This window comes from Mustela erminea, chromosome 3 (genome assembly GCF_009829155.1).
Source record: "Mustela erminea isolate mMusErm1 chromosome 3, mMusErm1.Pri, whole genome shotgun sequence".
In the NCBI taxonomy this organism is placed as follows: Eukaryota; Metazoa; Chordata; class Mammalia; order Carnivora; family Mustelidae; genus Mustela; species Mustela erminea.
In genome coordinates this window covers 156,471,631-156,496,775 of record NC_045616.1, presented here as the reverse complement: position 1 = coordinate 156,496,775, position 25,145 = coordinate 156,471,631, and the positions used below count along the sequence as shown (strand labels likewise).

The 25,145-nt window shown below is 50.2% G+C and overlaps 2 protein-coding genes across 12 annotated transcripts in view; one reads left to right on the top strand and one right to left on the bottom strand.

Annotated features, from left to right (window-relative positions):
* ATPSCKMT (ATP synthase c subunit lysine N-methyltransferase) overlaps positions 1-7,415 on the bottom strand; it is a 237,683-nt gene extending 230,268 nt beyond the window's left edge. For 10 of the 11 annotated variants that reach the window (XM_032337766.1, XM_032337765.1, XM_032337763.1 and 7 more), the window contains exons 1-2: positions 7,347-7,415; positions 3,103-3,389 (exon numbers count right to left, since the gene is read on the bottom strand). In XM_032337766.1, coding sequence (XP_032193657.1) covers positions 3,103-3,389; positions 7,347-7,362 — 303 coding nt within the window. In that variant the 5' untranslated portion in view covers positions 7,363-7,415. The remainder of the gene's footprint in view (positions 1-3,102; positions 3,390-7,346) is intronic. The other variant, XM_032337764.1, reaches the window with a different exon arrangement.
* A 421-nt stretch (positions 7,416-7,836) lies between these two features.
* CCT5 (chaperonin containing TCP1 subunit 5) lies at positions 7,837-21,918 on the top strand. Its single transcript, XM_032337757.1, has 11 exons — positions 7,837-7,941; positions 11,085-11,145; positions 11,650-11,814; positions 13,183-13,381; positions 14,985-15,177; positions 15,255-15,404; positions 17,653-17,772; positions 19,032-19,217; positions 19,791-19,928; positions 20,372-20,552; positions 21,551-21,918. Exons 1-11 carry the CDS (start codon positions 7,837-7,839, stop codon positions 21,676-21,678), a joined length of 1,626 nt encoding a protein of 541 aa, XP_032193648.1. The 3' UTR covers positions 21,679-21,918.
* The last annotated feature ends 3,227 nt before the right edge of the window (positions 21,919-25,145 follow it).

Sequence of the window (25,145 nt, the reverse complement as noted above, 5' to 3'; positions counted from 1 at the left end):
CTCTGCAAATGACATCCAATAAGGGGTTAGTATCCACAATATGTAAAGAACTTAGACAACTCAACACCAAAAACAACAAATAATCCAATTAAGAATGGGCAGAAGACTTGAAGAGACATTTCTCCAAAGAAACGTGCAGAATGGCCAACAGACACATGAAGGATGTTCAACATCACTCACCATCGGGGAAATGCAAATCAGGACTACAATGAGATACCACCTCGCACTCGTGAGAATGGATCCAGTCAAATACACAAGAAACAAGTGTTGGTGACAACGTGGAGAAAAACCCTCATGTACTATGCGTGGGAATGTGAATTTGGTGCAGCCTCTGTAAAAAAGTATGGATGGCCCCCCAAAAATTTAAAACAGAAATACCATACAAGCCAGTAGTTCCACTACTAGGTATCTACCCAAAGAACATGAAAACACTAATTTGAAAAAATACATGTACCTCTATGTTTACCGCAGCATTATTTACAATTGCCGAATTATGGAAGCAGCCCCAGTGTCCAGTGATAGATGAAGGGATAAAGAAGACGGGGTGTATATACATATACGCAATGGAATATTACTCAGCCATAAAAAAGAATGAAATCTTGCCATTTGCAACAAATGGATGGATCTAGAATGGTATGATACTAAGTGAAATAAGTCAGAGAAAGACAAATACCCTATGATTTCACTCATATGTGGAATTTAAGAAACAAAACAAATGAACAAATATAGGAACAAACAAAAAAACCAGACTCTTAAATACAGAGAATAAACTACTGGTCCCCAGAGGGGAGACAGGCAGGCGGATGGGTGAACTAGGTGACGGGGATTAATGGTGCACTATCATGATGAGCACGGAGTCACACGAACAATTGTTGAATCACTGTATTGTACACCTAAAACTAATGTAACACTGTATGTTAACTATACTGCAATTTAAAAAATAAACTTAGAATTTTTTTAATTAATTTATTTTTAAAAAAAAGAAAAACAGCAACTTAACGTGCCCCACTGATAGGACTACTTCCTATTTTTGGTCTATAATCACAAAATGTCCAATCAAAAGGCACTTCTTTTGTTAAAAAAGCCATTTAAAGATAGATCTCTGAAACTATGTAGCTTTGCAGACAAGACAATGCTGACTTAAACTCAGTTTTCATGTTTTTGTTGAAGATTTCACCTGGAGCACCACCACCGTCAGGTTTGCTCTGGACAGAGCATTTCCGGATTGGCCAACCCCTACCTCCGCCCAACGAGCAGTCCCTGGTAGCCCAGCATCCCTCTCCATCAGTGAGAGCAGAGCAGCGGGCAAAACGAATCAGCGAGGAGAAAGTTTTGTGAACTAGCTCTAATCTGAGACCAAAATGAACTGTCAGGGGCACCTGGGTGGCTCAGTGGGTTAAGCTTCTGTCTTCGGCTCAGGTCATGATCTCAGGGTCTTGGGATCGAGCCCCGCATTGGGCTCTCTGCTCAGCCTGGAGCCTGCTTCCCCCCCTCTCTCTCTGCCCGCCTCTCTGCCTACGTGTGATCTCTGTCTGTCAAATAAATAAATAAAATCTTAAAAAGAAAAAAAAAAATGACCTGTCAATGAGAACCTGCAACTACTTATACACTTCCTTAGTACTTAAAGACTGTTCACCCCAAGTTGAAAACAGGTAAAAGTAAAAGGGAAGGAGTCACAATACAGTCGACTGCACAGGGCTACAGGCCTCTGTAAGCTGAGGACAGTGGGCGGGTCCTGCGGTCCCTGCTCATTCTGTCTTCCCACCACTCCCCGAGGGAGCATCCCGAAGGAGCTGTCCACCCACAGTAATTTCCCTCGTTAACTACAGTGTTACCCCCTAAAGGAGAAAAGGAAACCACAAAGATACTGCTCAGATGGGTAAAGCATTCCTAACTGGGTTGGGGTTTTTTTAAGATTTTATTTATTTATTTGACAGAGATCACAAGTAGGCAGAGAGGCAGGCAGAGAGAGGAAGGGGGAAGCAGGCTCCCCGCCGAGCACAGAGCCCGATGTGGGGTTCGATCCCGGACCGTGGGATCATGACCTGAGCTGAAGACAGAGGTTTTAACCCACTAAACCACCCAGGCGCCCCCATAACTGGGTTTTAAAACTTCCTCCTGGTTCACAGATATACCTCTTGATTTCCTAAAACAAACAAGATTTTTATGTTCTAAATATGCTTGTGTTTTAGCCTCATCCTGGCTATCTGGGTCATCAGGACGGCATGGCAAGGTCCATGCTCCAGGGGGTGATAAAAGGAGTCACGCCCCAGCTGGTCTCCACCCAAATGTTTCCAGAACAGGAGCCTGACTACTGCTATCCTCACTTTCCGAGTCATCCCTGGATGGGGTCCTAAGGATGGTGCCACCGTGCCCATGGAGGGACATGCTGGGGACACCCGCTGGCCAATAGCCTTGAATCTTACTTACAGGTTCTCCGCTGGAGTCAGGGAGCCGAGATCACGCAAAGTCTGATCTCTGGATAAGTGAGGGTTAATGCACTGGCTCTTTCCCATTTTAACTCTACACTACCCCACAGAAACCATTACAATGTATAGACAAAGACAAGTGTAGAAGCAAATGTCTATGTTAAACTACAGGGTTCCATGTCTCCTCTAATTAACACCACTCCTCCTGGCCCGGGTTTTTTTATTGGAAAATTTCATAATTACCAATTAATTGCTCCTTTTTACGTGGCAAATCTACAGAGTACTTCCCCCTTTCAGAAAAATTAAATCTGAGAAAAATAAATTCCAGTTCATGCTGGAGGATTTGAGAGTTCAGCCAAACACACAAAATAAATGACAACTTTACTAAACTGTCCGATTTAGCAGGTCCTGGCATAAACCTCGTAAATGAGGTGAAGCTGGGACGGGCTCGATGGTGCTGGGGACTGTGGGGGGCACGTGTGACGAGTACTGGGTGGGAATCGCTAAATTCTACTCCTGAAACCAATACCACAATCTATGTTAACTAACTAGAATTTAAACAAAAACTAGATACAAGAAAAAAAGAAAGAGAGAGAGAGAAAGAGAAAAAGAAACGAAGCAGGAATTTTAAAACCTCTAGTTCAAAACCTTCAAGCGTCTCAGCATAACTTACAATACGCCCGTCACCACTGCCAATGTCGACCAGGGATCCTGTTCTGCAATGCAACATTTTCACAACATTTTCAATCTGCTTCGTAGTTGCAGGTACAAAAGGCAGACAAATTTTTCGGAGGGCTGGTGTTAGAAATGGCGTGGCCACAGCGTACACGGCCACCAGCGTCCCGCCCACAATCCCGGTAAATAAGAACCCCCAACTGCTTCTCTTTGAACCGTCGGCTCCGCGACTTGCAGCTGGGACGCATCGTGACTCGTTTTCTTCAAGGACTGCTGGGGGTGCACCTAGATGGAAAGCAAGCAGGAAACAGGTACATCACCCCAATCTGAAATCCAAGGTAGTTTTTTTTTTCTATAATTCTTTCTGACAAACTCATACTGTTTAAAGGATGATTTAGCTAAACACAACCTAAATTACAGAGGTAGGATTCCATGAGTTCTAAATTCCATCAACTAAACTGAAGCGTTTCTGAGAAAATGGTTCAGTTCTAATGGGAGACTAACTAAAATCTTTTCTTTCCAACTTACTAATTTTTTTTTTTTTTGAGTCTTTCTTTGAAAAAAATGTATTCGGGCGTCTGGATGGCTCAGTCAGTTAAGCAGCTGTCTTTGGCTCAGGTCATGATCTCAGGGTCCTGGGTTCAAGTTCCGCATCAGGCTCCCTGCTCAGCCTCTCCCCCTCCTCCCGCGTGTATGCACACACACTTTCTCTCAAATAAATAAATAAAACCAAAAAGAAAAAAGAAAACAATGTATTCATTCCTCTCTAGCATATTATGAATTTAATAAAAACACACATTAATAGAGATGTTAACCATGAACTCCGTATTTTCATAGTTTAGAACAAAACTTCACGAGTGGGGCGCCTGGGTGGCTCAGTGGATTAAGCTGCTGCCTTCGGCTCAGGTCATGATCTCAGTGTCCTGGGATCGAGCCCCGCATCGGGCACTCTGCTCAGCGGGAGCCTGCTTCTCTCTCTCTCTCTCTGCCTGACTCTCTGCCTACTTGTGATCTCTCTCTCTGTCAAATAAATAAATAAAATCTTTAAAAAAAAAAAAAAAAAAAAAAAAAAAAAAACTTCACGAGTAAGTATTACAATGTCTAATTACCACCCTATTTCCAATAAGATACACAGATTCCACATCCAACTTGGTTAGGTGTCTACAGTGCAGATGCACTAATACCAGTGTCAAACAACAGGAGACCAAAATCTGGTTTCACCAAAAAAAAAAAAAAAAAAAAAGTATGGTAATAGAAAGATTTTGGAAGAAGATCCGAAAAGAACAAATGATAAAATCATCTCAATCCACCAGTGTGGAATAAAGCAAGCTCCATCCAGTCACTTGAACACAGAAACGAGTGAAACCTGAAATACACTCCTCCTGAGTTTTACCCTTTAAAATAGTCTTAAGAGGAACTCAAGTTCCCAGGACTGAAACTGATTTGAAAGTGATTTTGAAATTGATTACAGAGGGCCCAGCATAGCAAGTAAGAGCATGACCCCCAGGTGAGGATCTGGGCTCTGCACCTGACTACTGGTATGACCCTTCACCTCTGGGAACTTTGCTTTTCTCATCTGTAACATGGGGATTACAGGGTCACTGCAGATTAAGCGAATGGATGCAAGCGACACACTCAGGACACGGCTTGGCACATGCTGACCGTGTCCAACGCTGGCTATGTGCTGAACCCTACAGGGAACGAAGCCACCCAGAAGCAGCTCCCAGTCTAGTAGAGAAGAGAGGGCCCAAAACACAGGAATCATAGGAAACAGAAGACAGTAAGGGGGGGAGAACAAGAGATTCTTGTCATTTGAAGACGTTAACATCCATGGTTTCAGGAATTAGTAAGCGATTCTAAAGGCCCATTGAATTAGTTTCCCAATGCTGCAGTGAGAAATCTTAGAGAGTTAAAGTAACCCGTACTTATTATCATACAGGTCAGGAGGTCGGATACCTGAAATGCGTTGGCAGCACTGGGTTCCTTCTGGAGGCTCTAGGGTAGGATGGATTTGGTTGCCTTTTCCAGCATTTAGAAGCCACCCACACTCCCTAGCCAGTGGCCCCACATCACCCCAACCTCTGCATCTATCAGGATACCTCTGACTCCCCCACCTCCCTTTTCTTTATAGGAATCGTTGTGAGGACACTGGGTCCACCCAGACAAACCAGAATAATCTCCCCATCTGAAGCCCTAACAACATCCCATTTATAAATTCTCTTGTGTACTATATTCACAGGTTCCAGAGAGTAGGACATGGATCTGGGCGGGGGAGCCTCTGCCTACCACACCCGTGAAATACGGTGATCTGTTACAACTTGTGAGGTACGGAGGTGAACACATGACACACGAAAAGCTGGCCTGCTGCAGTGAGTCACTGCTCAAGGCCACTGACCAAGCACCAGCCTCTCACCAACAGAGAGGAGCTTTGCTCTTGACACCTGAGGTCCTCTAAAGTGAGTTTTAAAACTGGTTTCACAATGGAAAGCCAACTCAGAAACAAGAACAAGAGTCTCCTGCTGGTGCTAGAGATAAGATAAAATTAAGATAAGGAAGGTGATGGCGTTTAACAGAAAGCAGGAGTTTGAAGTACATTTGCAGTTAGACTTTTCAGCATCATATGGAGGACTTTACATGCTATAGTAGATAGTCATGCATTTGACTGTTTCTTAAAAAGCCAAAGTACCATCTGCCAGACCTCTGCAAAATTACACTGTCGGTATTCCGATTATACAGCACAGTGGTTAAAAGGGTTTGAGTAATAAATTTCTGGAGTCACAGAACTTAACGAGTGTGTAATATTGGATAAGTTTTGGCCAAGGCTCAGGCTTTTCGCCTATAAAATTCATAAATAAGAGTGTCCTCATGGGATTATTGGAATAGATAAATAATAATGCATATAAGACACTTAATGCTCTAAGTAAGAGAGTTATAAGTGATGACTGTTAGCTGCTGTTACTGTTAGTGTCAGTACTATGGGTGCGGGGGGAGCTCCGTAATTTTTAACAGCTTCATATACCATACAATGTGCCCACTTAACACACATACTTCAAAGGTTTTCAGTATATTCATAGATATGTGTAACCATCACCAACGTCAATTCTAGAACATTCTCATCACCTCAAGAAGAAACCCCTTAACCTTTAGCTATCACCACCCCCGCCCCCTTCACAGCTTAGCCCTAAGCACCACTCATCTACTTTCTGACTCTACAGAGTTTCTGGAATTTCACAGGAGTGGAATCATACAGCTCGTGCTCTTTTGTCACTGGCTACTTTCACTTAGCGTGTTTTCAGGATCCATGGATTAGGACAGCAGACCCTTGAAACAACACCGGTTTAAGCTGCACAGATCCTCATAAGCATGTATGTTTTTGGATACACTATTGTAATCATTTTCTCTTGTGACTTTAATAACATCTTTTTTCTAGGTTACTTTATTGTAAGCATACAGTATGCAATACGTATAACAAAATACGGAAACTGGCTTCCCATCAACGTATCAGCAAAGTTTTGGGGGAATCAAAAGTCGCACATGCATTTTCTGCACATGGGGTCTAACTCTACAGGTTTAGACCGCACGGGTGCCCCTAACCAGCCCTAACCAGCCCAACTGTTCAAGGGTCACTGTACTTTATCACTTCTTATGCCCGAACCTAACCCTGTAAAGTACGAGGTCATGACCAGTACCCTGAAGAGGCAGAAGGGATTTCGAGGACAGAGTACTAGCAAGACAGAATCAAGAGTGGGACCTTAGCGCTGGGCTGTGCAAACTTGCTTCCTACCGAATGTCTCACGTTGCCCGAGTTACTCTTTGTGCAAAATGGGAACTTCTTCAACAAACACTTAAACAGACAGAACGTGCGAAGGGCCAGGCACTGTTCTCCCTGAACCCTTTCCGGAGCTGTGCCGGGTACAGTCACTACTGCCTTTTTTGCAGGCAAGGGAACGGAGACACAAAGCGGTTGTCACCCCGAAGCCCCAGCTCGCAGTCTGCGGCCGCGCGGCAGGATTCGCACCCAGCGTGACTCGGGGGCACAGCCCGCGGAGCTGCTCGTCCCAAAGCGCCCCGGACAGCGCCCGGCAGCGGCATGCGGGTACCAGCGAGCGCCCGGCGCCCCGTGCACCCCCGGCTCCCACTCCCGCCCGGCCCGCCCCGGCCCGCGGGGTGCTCTGCAGCCCAACAGCCCCACGTGGGGCCCGCAGGCGCCACCCCTGCAGCCCGCCGCCCCAGCCGGCTCACCGCCTCCTCCCTCCATCGCGAGACTTCCTGCGTGTCCGGGAGGGGGGCGGAGACGGAGACGGAGGCGGGGTCGGGGGGGGAAGAGAGTGGGATTCCGGGTGGGCTCTACCATCGTCCCGGAGCCGGGGTGGGACGGAGGGACAAAGTAACGCTAGAAAGAAACGAGTCCTCGTTGGGGACCCACTACCCAGAAACTCTCCATTGTACAGCTCTGCCAAATGAGTTCCATCTCCTCTGGGCTTGTGGGTTTTAACTTCCCGCCCGTGTCTTCGACCCCCCCACACGCTTCCTGGGTGATTGAAGTTTCCTAAGGCCTCTGATTCCAGAAGGTACTGTCTGGCGTCAAAGTGGTCTCGGCTGAAAAATAAGTCTCAGGCGGCCGGGACTGCGCCTGCGCGCATCGTTAGCGCCCTCCCGCGAGCGGAAGGCGTGTGCTCAGTTCCGGAGCGGTCGCCACCGGTTGGGGGAAACTAACCACGGCTGCTGCACCATGGCGTCGGTCGGGACCCTCGCCTTCGATGAATATGGGCGCCCTTTCCTCATCATCAAGGATCAGGATCGCAAGTCTCGTCTTATGGGACTTGAGGCTCTCAAGGTAGCGGGACGGACGCGGCCGGTGTCTTAAGGGGAGGCGGCCTGAGCCCGTGGCTCTGCGCCTGCGCCAGCCCAGGAGCGGTTCCGCCATGTGCTCCCGGGGAGGGTCGGGGAACCCGGTGCCCTCTCCGGCCCTGCACCCCGCGCCTGGAGCTGGGGCGAGGCCGGCGTAGAAGCCTTTAGTCCCGGTTTGGGGGTTGGGGCGGAGCCGCTGGCGGCCCTCGGCGTTGGGTGGGGCGGCTCGGTGCTAGACTGCGCGCGCCTCGGTCGACGGTCCGGTCCGGACCTCCGCATCGCGTTTCCTTCGGGAAGACAGGGAGGGTGTTCTCTGCTCGCCGGGCCGGGGGACAAGCGACGGCCCCCAAAGGATGGGGCTCCCTTTTTTGGTCACTTCTTAGAGGCGTCGTCGTTCACAACGTATTTCATTTCTCAGCGCCTTCCTACATGGCCGGATGCGGGATGTGCGTCGCAAAGACGGAACGCGTGTTTTCTTTCTTAAGGAAGAAAATACCAGCGCCGGGTGGAAGATGCAAGGAACACGAGGCAGCGTGTGACTAGCCTCTCCCTTGTGGATGTGGATGACAGGCGGAGGGTGGGTGGGCCGCTGTTCTGAATGGGACAGAGTAGCCTTTGGGGGAGAGGGGACAGCAAAGGCAAAAGGGTGGGCAGGAACACGCGACGCATTGTAGGGGGACAGAGCAGCGTGGGTTTGATGGAGCCCAGTCTCGTGTAGGTTAACAGCATTTCCCCCAACGTGGAAGCCTGAATGCCTCATAGTCAAGATGTTAATCCTCCAAGGGAGGGGAGCCAGGAAGGGGGTCTCAGCAGAACCGCAGTTCAGGTAGAACTGTACTTTAGGAAGTGGGGTCTGGTGGAGGAAAGGGAACAGGAAGGACCAGAGGAATTAAACCAAGGGCAGGAGTGCAGGTGAGAAAGTCGTCGGACATTGAGAGAAAATGCAGGGGAAGCTTTGAGAGGACACAGACTTCTTTAGGGTTTATTAAAGTGAGATCGCATCACCAGGTCTGAGGTGTCTCTGTTCACCTGGTGTCTTTGTGTCTTAAAGAAGCGGAGAAACCGTACAGTTCTCTCATTGACTGTTGCACAATGTCTCCGAACCTCGTTTCTCAGTGGGGGTAGTACACCTCCCTCAGGTTGAGGATGAGGGTTACATGGGGTCACTTCAGAAGGGGCCAGGGCTCAGGGAGGTGTGGTGCAGCTTAGCATTGAGGAATGGGGCTGTGATTCAAGCTAACCTCTGGCAGACGCCAAAGCCAGTGGTCTAAAGCCAGAGTTCTCAGCATTGGCATTGTTAATATTTGGGGGGCCGGGTCATTCTTCTTGAGCAGCACTCAGTCCATGCCAGTAGCAGCTCCCACCCCATTTGTTACGACCCAAGGTGTCTGCAGGCACTGCCAGATGTCTGCCGAGGGACAAAACCATCCCCGCTCAAGAACTGCTTACCTAGGGTGCCTGGGTGGCTCAGTGGGTTAAGCCTCCGCCTTTGGCTCAGATCATGATCCCAAGGTACTGGGATTGAGTCCCACATTGCTCTGCTCAGCAGGGAGCCAGCTTCCCCCTCTGTCTGCCTACTTGTGGTCTTTCTCTCTGTCAAATGAATAAATAAAATCTTTTTTTAAAAAAAAAATGCTTACCTGTGGTGATTATCCTTTAAAAATTCCATTACACAGACAAATCTGTCATTGTGTATTTTTTTTTTAGGATTTTATTTATTTGTTATCGCTTCTCGGCCTTTTGGCTAAGATCAGGTGAAGATTTTATTTATTTATTTATTTATTTGACAGAAATCACAAGTAGTCAGAGAGGCAGGCAGAGAGCAGGGAGCCCAATAGGGCTCCATCCCAGGACTCTGAGACCATGACCTGAGCCAAAGGCAGAGGCTTAACCCTCTGAGCCACGCAAGTGCCCCTGTCAATGTGTATTTTAATGATGACCTGGATTTTCACAGATCTGTGAAGTTTGACTTTTTTTTTTTTTTAAGATTTTATTTATCTATTTGACAGAGAGATTACAAGTAGGCAGAGAGGCAGGCAGAGAGAGAAGGGGAAGCAGGCTCCTTGCTGAGCAAAAAGCCGGATGCGGGGCTCCATCCCAGGACCCTGGGATCAGCGTTGGTGGTATAGTGGTGAGCATAGCTGCCTTCCAGGACCCTGGGATCATGACCTGAGCTGAAGGCAGTGGCTTAATGCACTGAGCCACCCAGGCGCCCCAAGTTTGACTTTTCTTACCTGTTTGACAGAGTGAGCCAGGAGGGCTTCACAGAACGTGTGCGTTTGAACTTCTTTGAAAGTTGGTCAGGGTTTTGATGAGCCGAGTGCCTTCTATGCACTGTATTCTTTCAAGGGTCAAAGGGCATATGTAGAAAATAAGAGTGGACCATCGTCACCGGAAGGGGAACTAGCTCTCAGGTTGTGAAGGGCATTGGAGGAAACACAGAAGCTTTCAGACTTCAGTGTTGAAGCACTAGGACGTCATTTAAGGCTTGCAGACCAGCAGATAACATTTTGAGAAAGATGGATGGATTAGCTGGATGTTGGATGACTAAAGGATCGGGAGTAAGTTGAGAGACCCTGGACTTCTGTAGGGTCCTCTGGATCCAGAGGCGACAGCAAGACTGGGAGCAAAGGAAACAACATTATGTGTGCAAACAGGAAAGGGATAATCTTGGCACATGACAAGGGTGGCTTTTCACACGGGCCATGTACTGGCTCAGCCGCGGAAGAGAATGGTACAGCTCTGCAGTACTCCGTGACGTGATAGTTCCAGGTGCTGCACAGGGACATCTGGACTCTGCGTGAGGTTAGCATGGCAGAATGGTCTCGCAAGGCCTCTCCGGTCGGACACCCATGCTCTTGGCTGTGAAATGGGGCAGGTAGGAGAACCTGCCTCCTAGACGTGCTGAGTTAAAGCACTAGCTTCCAGTTCTTCTACGTAAGAATGGTCTACTCAAGCTGGTGTTGGTGAAGTTTACCACACTACACCTATGTGTTGACTTTTAAATGCAGAAGCTTCTAGAGAGTAGAAACTGTGTATAATTAGATTTTATAATCATTAGTTGTATGGTTTTAACTTAAAATTGTAGGTAACTTGAACATTGTTTTTTCTGTTTATTTCATTTTTTAGTCTCATATCATGGCGGCAAAGGCTGTAGCAAATACCATGAGAACATCACTTGGACCAAATGGTAAAAGACTATCATTCCGTGTTTTTTGACAAATACTATCAATTACAGACAGTTGCTAGAATCCTTTTAGAAAGTTGGGACATGGAGCAGGGGGCATCCTGGGACCCTATGCTAACACACTTGTTCTGTGTGCTCTGGGCTTTCAACATAATTATAATCGTAGGTGCATATGGTTTCATGTCGGGTTTTTTCTCCCTTTTCACATCATTTCGTTAGCATTTTCCAAATTATAGTCATCCCTTTTGATGATTAATGTTACATTTAGTGATGCTTCCTTTTTTCTCCCATTTCTCTGGCTTTAGCCCTTTAGATTGCTTCCCGTGTCCTGCTTTGTGTTTGCCAACCTAAGACTGTCTGCATGTAGATACTCTTTCATGTAGTTAAATTGCTAAAATAAGTTCTAGAAATAGGGAATGAGTCAGGAAGCCTAACTTTATAATTTTCGTACAGATTTTGTTTTTGTTCTTTTCCCTAATGCCATCTTAAACATTGCCATCTTTCTAGGACTTGATAAAATGATGGTGGACAAGGATGGCGACGTGACGGTCACAAACGATGGCGCCACCATTCTGAGCATGATGGATGTCGATCACCAGATTGCCAAGCTGATGGTGGAGCTGTCCAAATCCCAGGATGATGAAATCGGAGATGGGACCACGGGGGTGGTTGGTAAGAAAGCACAATAGCCTTTCTAACACCCCATTTCAGACATAGTAGTTAAAATCGCACATACCTGCCAAAAATACTTAACTGTGCATCAGATGTGAGGAGACTGTTGTGCAAGTCCAAGTTGAAGGACATGGTCAATCCCAGGCCCAAAAGTCCTTTTCCTGGAAGAAAAAGAAGGGGTTTGGGCAGCATTAAACAGCTGTTCTAAATCAAGAGAACCAGAGAGAAATGGCACCCAGATGAGTGCGTAACATGTGATTGGCTGTGGGTGCTTTGTTGTTCTCTTTGTTTTTGTTTTGTTTAACTGTGAGGGATATTTGGGATATATGGGGGGCCTGTGGAATGCACATTGTAGAATAGTACCCCGTTAACTTTCCTGGGCGTGGCAGTTACGTTATAGTGCTGTGGGAGAATGCCTTTATACCCGGAGTCGACACTCAGGTACTTAGGGGTGACACATTGTGATGTTCCCCACTAACGGTCACAGAGTTGAACAGAATTACTTGTGTGTATTCGTAGAGAAATGTGGCAGAATGGTGTTAGTGAGTAAACTATTCATTTTTCTATTCTCACATTTTCTCCTGATGGTCTGAAATACTTAAAAAGTTGAGGAAGCTGAAGAGGGAAATAGCTGTAATGTTACTTTTTCTGCAGATGAGATTTGAATTCATTTATTCAACAAATATTTTGGGGGTACGAAGCACTATTATGGATGTACTTGGAGCGTTAATTTTTAGATCATCTTATCACTAACAAATTCTACAGAATAGAAATCCCTGGCCTGGGAGGGGCACTTGGCTGGCTTACTTGGTAGATGGTGCAGTTCCTGATCTCAGGGTTGTAAGTTAGCAGCCCATGTTGGGTGCGGGGATTACTTTAAAAAATCTGGGGGCACCTGGATGGCTCAGTTACGTGTCTGCCTTCGGCTCAGGTCGTGATCCCAGGGTCCTGAGATTGAGCCCCGCATCAGGCTCCCTCTTCGGTGGGGAGTTCGCTTCTCCTTCTCCCCCTTATTCATGATCTTTTTCTCTCTCTGAAGAAAAATCTTTAAATAAATAAAATAAATCCTAAAAAAAGAAATTCTTGACCTAGGAAATACAGGAGATTTTTGTCCTTACAAAAACGTTTTTAGATTGTGTTTCTCTGTTACATTCTGTCCATCACCGAGAGTTCAGCGCCCATTTATAAGGGGAGAGCCATAGATCTTTCCTAAAATCAAAACCAGAATCTCTCTTAAAATACCTCTGTCCCCGAGGTACTTTTATTTTAATTCCAGAGCTTTCCTGCTTGTAGGGTTAGCAGCTAACCAGTATCGATCCTAGAAGCTTTGGCGTTTTCCTGACTGGTCGTGCGCTGTCCTGTCCACAGTCCTGGCCGGTGCCCTGCTGGAGGAGGCCGAGCAGCTGCTGGACCGCGGCATTCACCCGATCAGGATCGCCGACGGCTACGAGCAGGCCGCCCGCATTGCTATCGAGCACCTGGACAAGATCAGCGATAGTGTCCTCGTGGACATGAAGGACACTGAGCCCCTGATCCAGACCGCCAAGACCACGCTGGGCTCCAAAGTGTACGTTCACGGTAGAGCGCCACTGTTGGCACTTGTGGCAGAAGCCAAACGTGTGGGCTTGTTGCTAAAGACGTCCTTCTGAGGCCGCTGGTAGCCTCGTACTCGTTCTGTGTCCTGCGTTCAGTTTCTGTTACTTTGGTCTGCTTCGTTTGTAATACAGGTACAGTCACATGTGTCTGTTGGAGCTGGAAAGTGGAGTTCCAGGCTTGGGTGGTAAATCCTGTCCAGTGTTTGTGAGCGAGGCCCTTTAATTCAGCAGGATAGGTCCTCCTTGGGCAGTGTCAGTTTTCAAAACACTCACCATTTCTTTGCTTTTAAAATGACTTTTAAAAAGCCATTTAGGGGGAGGGGCTCCTCTTCTCATATATTCAACAAGCAAGTTACTGGTTCCGAGTTTTAATTTAGTAAGAAGGGACAGTCTTGAAATTGACTTATTTGGGGTGTTCTCCGCCTTTGCCGAATGCTTGCTGTTCGCCAGGCCTGCTGCTGTGTCTTGGGGGCTCAGAGACACAGTTCCTGCCCCTGGAGACTCAGCAGCCTCAGCCAAGGAACACACTCATTTACACAGTAATAGAGATTTACTGGCTCTTGCCGTGATGTAGGATAAAAGTCTGGCCTGAGGTACTTTATTACACTGGTTATTTTGAATCAAGATCAGTGTGAGAAATGATTTAATTACTAATTTGTGTACGTGGTAGTTTCAGCGAAAAGGAAGTTATAGTCGACTTGGGTGTCAGGGCAAGTGCAACAGAAAGTGTTGTTGCTCCTTCTGTCCCCCAGGGAAAGGCCTCTACCGCAGTGCTGTGCTAGGTGCCTCTGTCGTGCCGGTGCTGGGTGCGGAGACTGGCTGTCCAGAGGAATGGCCTCGGCCCCAAGCCCAGCACGGTCTTCCTCCCGGAAGGCAGGTGTTACCCTTACCCAGAATGCACGGATCTCGTGTTACGGCTTTATAAGCTGGCCTGGCTCCATCTGCAGGGCTTCACAAAGTCAAGCACACATCGGTCTTAAGTACCAAGGTGTTCAAAACAACCAATAATGGCCAAATATATGTAGTATAACGCAAAATACTGTAGATCCCCCTAGTTAGTATACTAAAAACTCTCAAATGACTTCATGGTTCTGCTTCTCTCAAAAATGACTCAAGATTTCTGGCTCTGTGTTCAAGTACTAAATTTCCATGCCGTTTTTCCAGAACCAGAAGTAAATTTATTGAGCAGTCTGTTCAGATATTTTAAAGTTTTCAAAAAAGATAACCCCTACTGCCACCCCCACAAGTTCGTAACTGATGTTGGCGGAAGTTCCCACAAGAGTAGCAGCCAGCGGGTCAGGCTCTCGCTTCTTAACCAAGCGCATCACCTCATTCAGACAGGATGTTGTGGCTTTCCCTGTCCCTGTTACAGGTTTCTCTGGGGTCTGTGGGGCCTAGAGTAGGAAGCCCTGCCCCAGACTTCGAAAGCACAGGTTCTGGTGGCACTGCTGGCTACAGCCTCTGAAACGTCACTAGTTTAATGAAATGTACCTGAGGGACCACGTTGTGTCACGTGTCCAGCTTCGGTTACAGTCGTTGCCGTCAATGTGGACGGTTTCTTGGGCTCCCCCCCAGGGTGAACAGCTGTCACCGGCAGATGGCCGAGATCGCCGTGAACGCCGTCCTCACCGTGGCCGACATGCAGCGCCGGGACGTGGACTTCGAGCTCATCAAAGTGGAAGGCAAAGTGGGCGGCAGGCTGGAGGACACCAAACTGATCAAGGGCGTGATCGTGGACAAAGATTTCAGTCACCCGCAGATGCCCAAAGTAAGTCCGCGCCCCTCAGCCCCCTGCGGCATTGTCGCGTGTGTGCCCTTGCCCTCAGGGCTTCTCTGTCCCCGCAGCAAGTGGAGAACGCCAAGATCGCCATCCTCACGTGTCCGTTCGAGCCGCCGAAGCCGAAGACCAAGCACAAGCTGGACGTGACGTCTGTGGAGGACTACAAGGCCCTCCAGAAGTACGAGAAGGAGAAGTTCGAGGAGATGATCCAGCAGGTGGGTCTGGCCGTGGCCGTCAGCATTCAGGCCCCCGCGGGCCGTGCTGGGCGAGCTGCGGGTGGTCCACGGTGGAGGCCGCAGGGCGCCCGCCTACACGGCCTGGGTCCCTTGCCGTGTGGCCACAGCTGGCGTGTTGGCAGCCGGCACCCCCCCTTCCTTCGGTTCTGAGACAGGAAAGTAACGAACGTCCACCCTGAGAGGAACCCGGGGGCACCGGGCACGGAAAGGCTCTCACGGAGGCGAGTGAGCCGGTCCCGGCTTAGCACCGTAGCGCGGGCAGTGCCTGGAAGAGCGGCCGGCCGGCTCGGGGCCGCGCTCTTCATGTCCCCTGCCGGCCTTCCCGGACGCCTTTGCTGGTCCGAGCACGGTCCGGATGACTTCAGTACAGCTTCGCGCGCATCCAAGGCCCCTGCCCCTGACTGGGAGGGAGGAGTGACTGAGGAGCAGGAGTCGCGCTGGAGCGCAGTGAGTAACGACTCCTGCTCTTGGCTCGCGTGAGTCCGAGTACTGTAGACGCCTTAACCAGCTCTTCTGTGGCTGTTAGCGTCTTACATGTGCGTGACCCTGACAGTGGCTCCTCTTCGGAATCCTGTCCTTGGGAGTGTACAGCGTCCGCACCCTGAACGTGAACGTTACTAGGGTGTGACAGACACCCTAGAAGCTATCATGACCTCTTTCTTCAGGGAAGTAATTGGATTCACCTGCTCTTACGTGATCTGTGTCTACCAGACACAGATTGTTGTAGGTGCCTGAGATATATCAGGGAATAAAGCAGAGTTCTGGCTCTTGAGGCAGAAGGGGAAGGTGAGTAGGAGCTCTGCGAAGGACACTGGTCAGAGAAAACCTCTCTCGGGAGGTGACACGTGGCCAGAGACCTAAGCAAAGTAAGAGCGCTATGTATCTGGGTGGAGAGCATTCCAGGCTGAGGTAAAAGGGGGCGTGGGCAGCATGTGCAGAGGTCCTGAGGCAGGAACATGGTTGGCATGTGCAGGGAACGGCAAGGCTGAGAGGTGGGAGAATGCTGGCAGGAGTTTGTAAATTAAGACCCATTATCTGGGCTACAGGACTGCCGTGGAAAGGCCAGCCAAGGTGCACTGGGCACAAAGGTGGCAGAAATTAGGACCAGGGGAGTTGGATGGAGCATGTTGGTACATGTGTGGGTTGCGAGGAATGTGATAGGACTAGAGGCTAACGTTCTAAAGAGAGTTGGCCACAGAGGAATGTTGTCGTTAGTTGTGGGGACCAAGAACGACCCCCTTCTATTTTGAGCACATGGGAGGGAAAACCAGCCGTTTGAGGAGCGATACTGAGGCCGATGGATCTCAGGGCACAGTCAGGGTTTGTTCGCAGCAGGAATGTGCCAGAAGCAGTACAAGAACGAGGGGGCTGTTAACAGACTGAGCTCCCGAGGGTCAGGGACTAGAAGCAGAGAGCTGGTGATGGAAGATTCAGGAGGCTTGGGTGCTGTGAGGCGTGGCCTAGCCACCATAGGTGACCGCCAAGGGCAGGATGCACAGACGGTTCTGGTCACTGCTGCCTTCCCGGGACAAATGGCTTAGCCATCTGCAGGGATGGGAGGCAGGATCACCTCTGTGCGCCCCTGAGGTAGTGTGTTAATCCACAGAGGGTGGTGCACTCGAGTGAGGAAAGCACGGGGGGAGAAGGTGTCTCGAAGATGCTGTTTCTCTTATATACACACACGAGTGAACTTGCCTCACTGGTATCTGTGGCGAAAGACAGCTGTCACCCCGGGTCGGGGGCCGTGCTCACAAACCTTGTTGACGCGTCTTTGTTTTATTTCCCTGTAGCCACGGGGTTCAGCATGAATTCCTGACTCTTAAAGCATCGTTTACAAACTGAAGTGATTCCAGGGGTGCCTGGAGGGCTCAGTCAGTTGAGCACCCCACTCTTGATTTTGGCCCAGGTCGTGATCTCAGGGTGGTGGGATCGAGCCCTGTGTTGGGCTCTGCACTCAGCTCAGAGTCCACTTGGGATCCTCCCCCTCCCCCACGTGTGCACTTGTACGCGCTCCGTCTCTTGAATAAATCTTTAAAAGAAAAAACTGCAGTGATTCCCGTTGATAACCTGTTCATCATTTGGAATTTGGGCCTGACAGAAGGTAGATGCTTGGGTGTTTCTCCTCTTTTCTGTGCTTTGTTTTAGTGCACACCCTGCTGTGTATCCCAGCTTTCTTCAAGCACAGGGAACACCTCTACTGACATGACTGTGGCATTTTTTCCCTCAGATTAAAGAAACGGGGGCTAATCTAGCTATTTGCCAGTGGGGCTTCGACGACGAAGCGAATCATCTGCTGCTTCAGAATAACCTGCCTGCGGTTCGCTGGGTGGGAGGACCCGAAATAGAGGTAGGACGCGCGTGCGCAGACTCCTACGGACGCAGGGGTTGAGCTCACGGTCCCCGGTGTCTTGGGGCTGCCTTTTTTTTTTTTCCCCCCCTTAATAAACATTTATTTTTATCCCCCGGGGTACAGGTCTGTGAATCACCAGGTTTACACACTTAACAGCACTCACCATAGCACATACCCTCCCCAATGTCCATAACCCAGCCACCCTCCCCCTCCCCCAGCAACCCTCAGTTTGCTTTGTGAGATTAAGAGTCTCTTACGGCTTGTCTCCCTCCTTTCCTACCTCCAGAACCCCCCACGTTGCATCTCCACTTCCTCATATCCGGGAGATCATACGATAGTTGTCTTTTTCTGACTGACTTATTTCGTTAAGCATAATATCTTTAGTTCCATCCACATCATCACAAATACAAGATTTCACTTCTTTTGATGGCTGCATAGTATTCCATTGTGTATCTATACCCCATCTTCTTGATCCATTCATCTGTTGATGGACATCTAGGTTCTTTCCATAGTTTGGCTATGGTGGACATTGCTGCTATAAACATTTGGGTGCACGTGCCCCTTCAGATCACTACGTTTGCATCTTTAGGGTAAATACCCAGTAGTGCAGTTGCTGGGTCATAGGGTAGCTCTATTTTCAACTTTTTGAGGAACCTCCATGCTGTTTTCCAGAGTGGCTGCACCGGCTTGCATTCCCACCAACAGTGTAGGAGGGTTCTTGGGGCTGCTTTGATAGCACTTGTGCCAGGGCTCCAGAGGTTAGGGGAGGGGAGCTTGGGGCGGGGGGAAGGAAAGTGCCAGAATCTTTTTTTATTTATAAAAAACATAAATTGTTACAAGAATAGCACAGCTGGGTAGTTCTGGTGTCCTTGGTTTTCAGAAATGCTCTCCCTCTGTCATCCCACTTGGCACTCTGAGGCAGGAAGCCCTGTCTTAGCCACTTCCATGTCAGCCGCGTGCTGATGGCCACCCCACATGTGGTCTGTGCCCAGACACACACGGCCTCTGGCCTTCACCGTGGCCAGGAGTTCTGGGGAGTATGTGCCAGGGTGATGGGATCCGACCAAGACATCAGCCCTTCAAACCACACTGAATGACACGATGTTTTGGGTTGACCTTGACTTTCTGGGCGAGTGTGGGTTAGGACTTGGATGCATGACGTAGCCTAGGCTAGATAGAGCTTGGCTCATGTGTGGTCTGATTGGAGAAGTTCAGTGCTCACCAGCTCTTCTTTCCTCCTGGCCCGCCCCGCCTAGCTGATTGCCATCGCGACGGGAGGCCGCATCGTGCCGCGGTTCTCGGAGCTCACCTCAGAGAAGCTGGGCTTTGCCGGGCTTGTGAAAGAGATCTCCTTCGGGACCACTAAGGACAAAATGCTGGTCATCGAGCAGTGTAAGAACTCCAGGGCAGTGACCATTTTCATCAGAGGAGGAAATAAGATGGTGAGGCTCCAGTTCCTTGTCTTGTGTTTCATCCGCTTCTGGTATACGGTTTGGCTTTGCCTGTCAGGTGTTTAACTGAGACACGATTGCTTACCAGGATATGAAATGACCAGGACTTACCAGGGAATGAAATTATCAAAGACCTTGTTCCATTGTTAATCTACAAGGTACACTGGTTTTTGAGTCACTTAAGTGAAAGTAGGGAACCCAACTAAATAACCACGGTAATCTCTCCCTTCTCCGAGAAGGGGTATTTGTTGCATCGTGATTATTTAAACGGTGAAGCTTTTCTTGGTCAGTTTTGGATTTTCTGACCCCTTCCCTCGGTCGTGGGTCTCAGAATGAGTCTATGGCTGCCTCTGTGTGGTTCTAACTACATTACGGAGAGGAGAGGGCGGGTAGAGGTAGAAACCATCTGGTAACGAACGTTCTAGTGTGTTCTCTCCATTTGTTCTTAACCTGGACCGTTTTAATGGGGTGGTAGTAGTACTTCCTGTGCCCAGCAAACACGGCCGGGCGGCTGGCTCTAGACACATTGTGGTAGCGGTAACTGAGGCAAAACTTCTTCCCTAGATCATCGAGGAGGCCAAGCGATCCCTTCACGACGCTCTGTGTGTCATCCGGAATCTCATCCGCGACAACCGCGTGGTGTACGGCGGGGGCGCTGCCGAGATCGCGTGTGCACTGGCAGTGAGCCAGGAGGCCGACAAGGTAGAGCCCGAGCGGGGCTTCTGGACTCGGGCAGGGATGGTCGCGGTGCCGCCAACAGAGCGTCATAGCCATGGGTGCCCAGTGTCTGGTCTGTGATTCTCACCATGTTCGTGTCCAAACCTCACTATTCTCCGCCTCCTGCGGCCATTCCGGCCTTTACAGTTGCTCTCCAGTCACGTAATGGTATTCGAAGCTCCAGGTTAATTGGCCATCGTAACTAAAACTAAAGTAGGGAGAGCTGATGTGAGACTTCTCTCGTGGGTATCCCTTTTCTCCCTCCATAGTGACAGCTACGTACTCTGCTAGATTAAAAATAGGACTGCCTGTCGGTAGAGCGCTGCGTGAGTTAGGTTTTCAAAGTATGCGGTTTAATTACGTTTCCAAAGTGCTGGCCTCTTGGTCCTTACTGCCAAGCTTGCGAACTGCATCCCGGTCCCTTCCAGTGCCCGACGCTGGAGCAGTACGCCATGCGCGCGTTCGCCGACGCGCTGGAGGTCATCCCCATGGCCCTTTCTGAAAACAGCGGCATGAATCCCATCCAGACGATGACCGAAGTCCGGGCCAGACAAGTGAAGGAAATGAACCCCGCTCTGGGGATCGACTGTTTGCACAAGGGCACAAACGGTGAGGAGCCCGCCCGACCCGGAGGGGCTGCGTTGGGTGGAAATCGAGCGATTCCTGCTGACTGCGGGGCATCTGGTGCACAGCGTGAGCTTATCCTGTCTTCTCAAGTACTTAGAGGCTCAGTAGGTCCCGAGTTTCAGAAAGTTTTATTCGATTACTTAGGAGTTGGTTAGACTGCTGGTCCTGGCAACAGAGGACTAATTTTAATAACCGAAGTATAAGGTGCTGTTTTATATCAAAGGTGATTCCCATTTCAGTCCTTGGTTTCACAAAAACAGTTCCCAGCTTTCTCTTTTACACAGGTGTGTGTCAGGTAGGTTCTGGGTGTCCCGGGAAGCAGCTCTGAAGCGGACTTGGTGTTCTCCGAGGATCCTGGGTCTGCGTCCACACATTGCAGGGTGTTTTCCTGTCATGTGCGGTCGCTGCTGGGGCTTCAGGCATGAGCTCGCGGAAGCTAATTGGAATGGTGGTGCTCATGGTTCTGGGACGAGCAAGGCCGCGTCCAGAGATCCACGTTCTCCCAAGCCTGGAATCTGAGGATTTGGGCTTTTACTTGGAATGACAGCTGTGCTGTGGTTTTCATCTTCACCGCCAGCAGGTTTTAATAACCGTAGCGACTCTTTGTCAAGACAGATAATTAAGTTTGTTTTTAATTTGCATGCCTCGTTCTGTTGATGTTTTTAATTTTTAGGCCTTTTTTGTAATTATTTATGTTAGTAGCGAATACTTTATGGGGCGAGACGTGTCTTCAAGGTTTTATGTGGGCGCCCAGCACTTGGGCTTGTCAGTGGAGAGAGGTCCCCCCCGCCACCCGCAGCTTTCTGGCACCCAGGTTCAAGTTCCACAGTGTCCTTGAAGATCTTCTTCCTCTGAAAATGTAACTAGGACTGGGGGCTTCTTCCAGATTTGTACTTTTTTTAAGTTTTATTGTGAGTCTGTGAATGAGAACAAGTTATTAATATAAAATATATTTAGGATAATGTGTTTGTATTTTGCAGATATGAAGCAGCAGCATGTCATAGAAACTTTGATTGGCAAAAAGCAGCAGATCTCTCTTGCGACGCAAATGGTGAGAATGATCTTGAAGATCGATGACATCCGGAAGCCTGGAGAGTCTGAAGAATAAGGGCAAAATGGAGACTAAATGCAGTGAGGCCCCCCGCCGTGGCGGAATAAAGGCGTGTCTGGTGGCACATCTGCAGTTGTTACGGTCTCCTTCCCAGACCCTGCGGGTGCTGCTGTAATAAATAGAAAACTGTTTGGTATCTGCGGCTTTCCGTGCTCAGAGACTCATGCCAGCGGATGTGCTGTTGCGCGGGCTTCTGTGTGTGTCCCATTAAAGCGGGCTCTCCGGCCCACCGCTGTCTCCTTCCTCTGCAGGAAACTCCCGACTGTCATTCAAATGCTGCCTGGATGAGGGGGTTCAAGTGGGTCTTTTTTTCAATCTGTAGGTACATTTAACAGCTTAAAACATTGAGCCTGTGCTACAGATGCCATGGACTGTGGGCTCGATCCTGTGAAGTGTGTTTTAGGGCCGCAGCAGATGTAGAGACCCGTGGGAGGGGAGTGTGGGAAACCACGAGATGGCAGGGTGGCCTGAGTGCTCCTAGCCCAGAGCCACACAGCGAGCATAGGATGAGATTCCCGTGGTCCCCAGGGAATCACGTGACCCAGGTCCCACGCTGCCTGCAGGAACTCAGAAGAGCCATTCAGAGCCCCACCAGGGTCTCCATTGGGACAGAACTCGGGGAGGTTAGAGTGGGTTGAGTGGAAGGAAGGGCACCATGGCTCCCATTCCCAGGTGGACCAGTGTCTCTTACCTAAAGTGACAGTGGCTAATGTGACCTAGCCCATAGCAGAGGCCAGTCCTTTTTCTGAGAGTCGGGGCTAGCCTCGAACTGCTCTCATCTCCTGGCTGGGGAGCAGTAGAGCTGGGTCAAACCCGGGTGGCCTGACCCCAGGGGCCCCTCCTCCCCATGCCATTTTGCCCCATGTATGGTTCTCTAGATTCCGTTTTTCTGGAGGAGAATCAAAATTTACTTACAAGCCACCAGGGGGAGAGGAATCTTTATGGGACCAGTCAGATAACCAGAATCAAAAGGTCACTTGTCTATGCTGACTTGTGAAGGTTCAGAATTGCCTCTCTCAGCCTGGAAGCTGTTGGGTTATTTCTTCTCTGTGACTGCGCTGGTGGTTTGGCAAAGCAAGTGGCCTACAGGCTTGGGAGTGAGTGCTGGTTGTGGGGGACAGTCTGGTTCTGAAAGCTGACACGAGTGCTGCAGGGCTCAGTTGGGTAAGCATCTGCCTTCGGCTCAGGTCTGGTTCCCAGGGTCCTGGGATCGATCAAGCCCTAAGCCGGGCTCCACACTCAGCTTGGAGTCTGCTTCTCCCTCTGTCCCTCACCCCTATTTGTGCTCACTCGCACACACATGCAATCAGATGAAGAGAAGAAATTTAAAAACAAAAACCTACTGCACGTAGAACCTGGTTATGAGTTTCATTTTCAAGCAGTGCAGTAGCACTATTACAATCTATACTACTAGACTCTGGGTGTGGAGTCCAGTCAGACCCACCTCACAGGGACTGATTCCTGCCTGCAGACGTCACAGCACCTCACTCTGGACCGGTCTCACCTGAAGGGGTCCGTGGTTGAGAGGAGCCACTGAATGAACCACTCCCTAGCAGCGTGGGTCTCACATGCATCCCTGGTTGGTTTGGGGGCCGAGAAACGACTCGGCCTCTGAACAGAAGAATCCGCAGAGGCAGCTCGCCAGCCTGACGGCGCTCAAGATAACACGCCACCTTTCTTACTTGCCAGTTACAATCCTTGTCAAGTTAGGGTCCTTTTTTTTTTTTAATGTATAACACAGGACATTTATCTCCGTGCTCAAATGAGGATACCGGGCCAGGGAAGCCAGTCTCTGAGATGGAGAGGATCCGGAGTCTGGAATAGCAGACATTGGGACCCAGGCTTCGGGGGTGCGGGGGCCCTGGCCTGGGCTACCTTCAGCTGTGAAGTCACCTGCTGCTCAGCAGACTTTGAACGTGGGGCCTTCCTGCCGGGCCCGCTTGCCTAATCCTGACCACCGGGCAGGTCCCAGAGAGCTGGCCCCATGGTTCAGGGTCCCCCCCGGTGCTCCGGCGCCCACGTCTACGCACGGCAAGAGTGACCTGAGGCAGAGGACCCCTGGGCCAGACGCCTGCACCAGACCGTGACCGGCACGCTGGCCACCTCGTTCGCTAGCGGGTTTATTCAGTGTTCGCGAGGTGGCCTGGTCTCCTGACAAGCAACCACTCAAAGTACCGCTGCTTCTGGGAGGCCCGAGGGTAGCGTGTCCATGGACGAGGCCCGCCCAGGAAGGCCGCTCTCCGACGGGGGGGGGGGGGGGGGGGGGCTTGCCCAAGCTACGCGGTCGCGGGGCCCTCAGCTCCCAGCCTGGAGTGCAGCCGCCTGACGTCCCCTGCCACAGCAGGTGGCACGCCTGCTCGCAGCTCACGTGATGTCCCCATACTTGAAAGGCCGCCGACCTGCTTCCACTTCCCCAGAGGGATGCAGAGAGCCTGGACCTGTGGCAGATCATCATCGTTCAGGCTTCTAGAAAGAAGTGTTGCAGGCGGTGGCTTGAACGTTGCTCTCACACCTCTGGAGGCTGGGAGTCCCAGACAGAGGGATGGGGTCTTGGGAAAGAGTAACCCCCCCCACCACCAAAACCAGAGCCCCTGGCCCCCCTCCCCACCCTGGCCGGTGTTCTGTGAGGGTGAGGCCTGCCGCCGGGCCCGTAAGGAGAGTGCCCAGAATGGCGGGCACCCACCCGTGTCCGGACTTCCCCAGGGCCCGAAACCACTCCGGAACCCAATTAGGAGTGTCGTGAGAGAGACTTCAGTGTTACTATCTCAGCCACTGTTAGTCGAGCCACTGTGAGTCAGGGTATTTGCAGCCCAGGAAAACCGTATCTTCCAGCCTGGACCCAAACCAAACTTTCCCCACAGCCCTGCTTCTCTCCCTAACATGCAGGCCTCAGACGGTTCACGAGGACTCTTCCAGATGCTCTGGAATCCCTCCTCTCCATTTCCCTGCCTGGGGGAGGCCCACATCACTGCTTCCTTCTTCCTCTCCGGAGGGACCCATCTTGTCACTAACCCATCGGTCATGTGGGACTCTGCGAGCCGAGCCGTGGAAGAAACGAAGGGTGTGTGTGGATCCTTGACACCACGGGGACCCTTCTCGCTCCTGTCTTCCAGAAAGGAAGTGCGTGGGCTTCCCTCCCGGAGGCCCAGGATCAACGGGAAATGGCTCCAGGTTGGCCATGGTGCACGGGGGTGAACAAGGTCCCACCCTGAGCCCAGGAGCCAAGTGGAAAGGCCCTCCCCAGGGTCCCACCGGATGGAGGGCACATCCCGGAGGGCCCAAGCCTGGGTGGGAGTGGAACAAGGTGGCCTTTCTGGATCTGCAGACTCAGAGGGGCCGGTGGGGTGACCGCCGTCCAGCCTAGGGTTCGTGGAAAGTCAGCAGGCCGCAGCAAGAGGGAAGAGCCTTTCCTGGCGCAGACTGGCTCTGTCCAAACGGCTCCTCCCGGCCACGCGTGGCCGCTG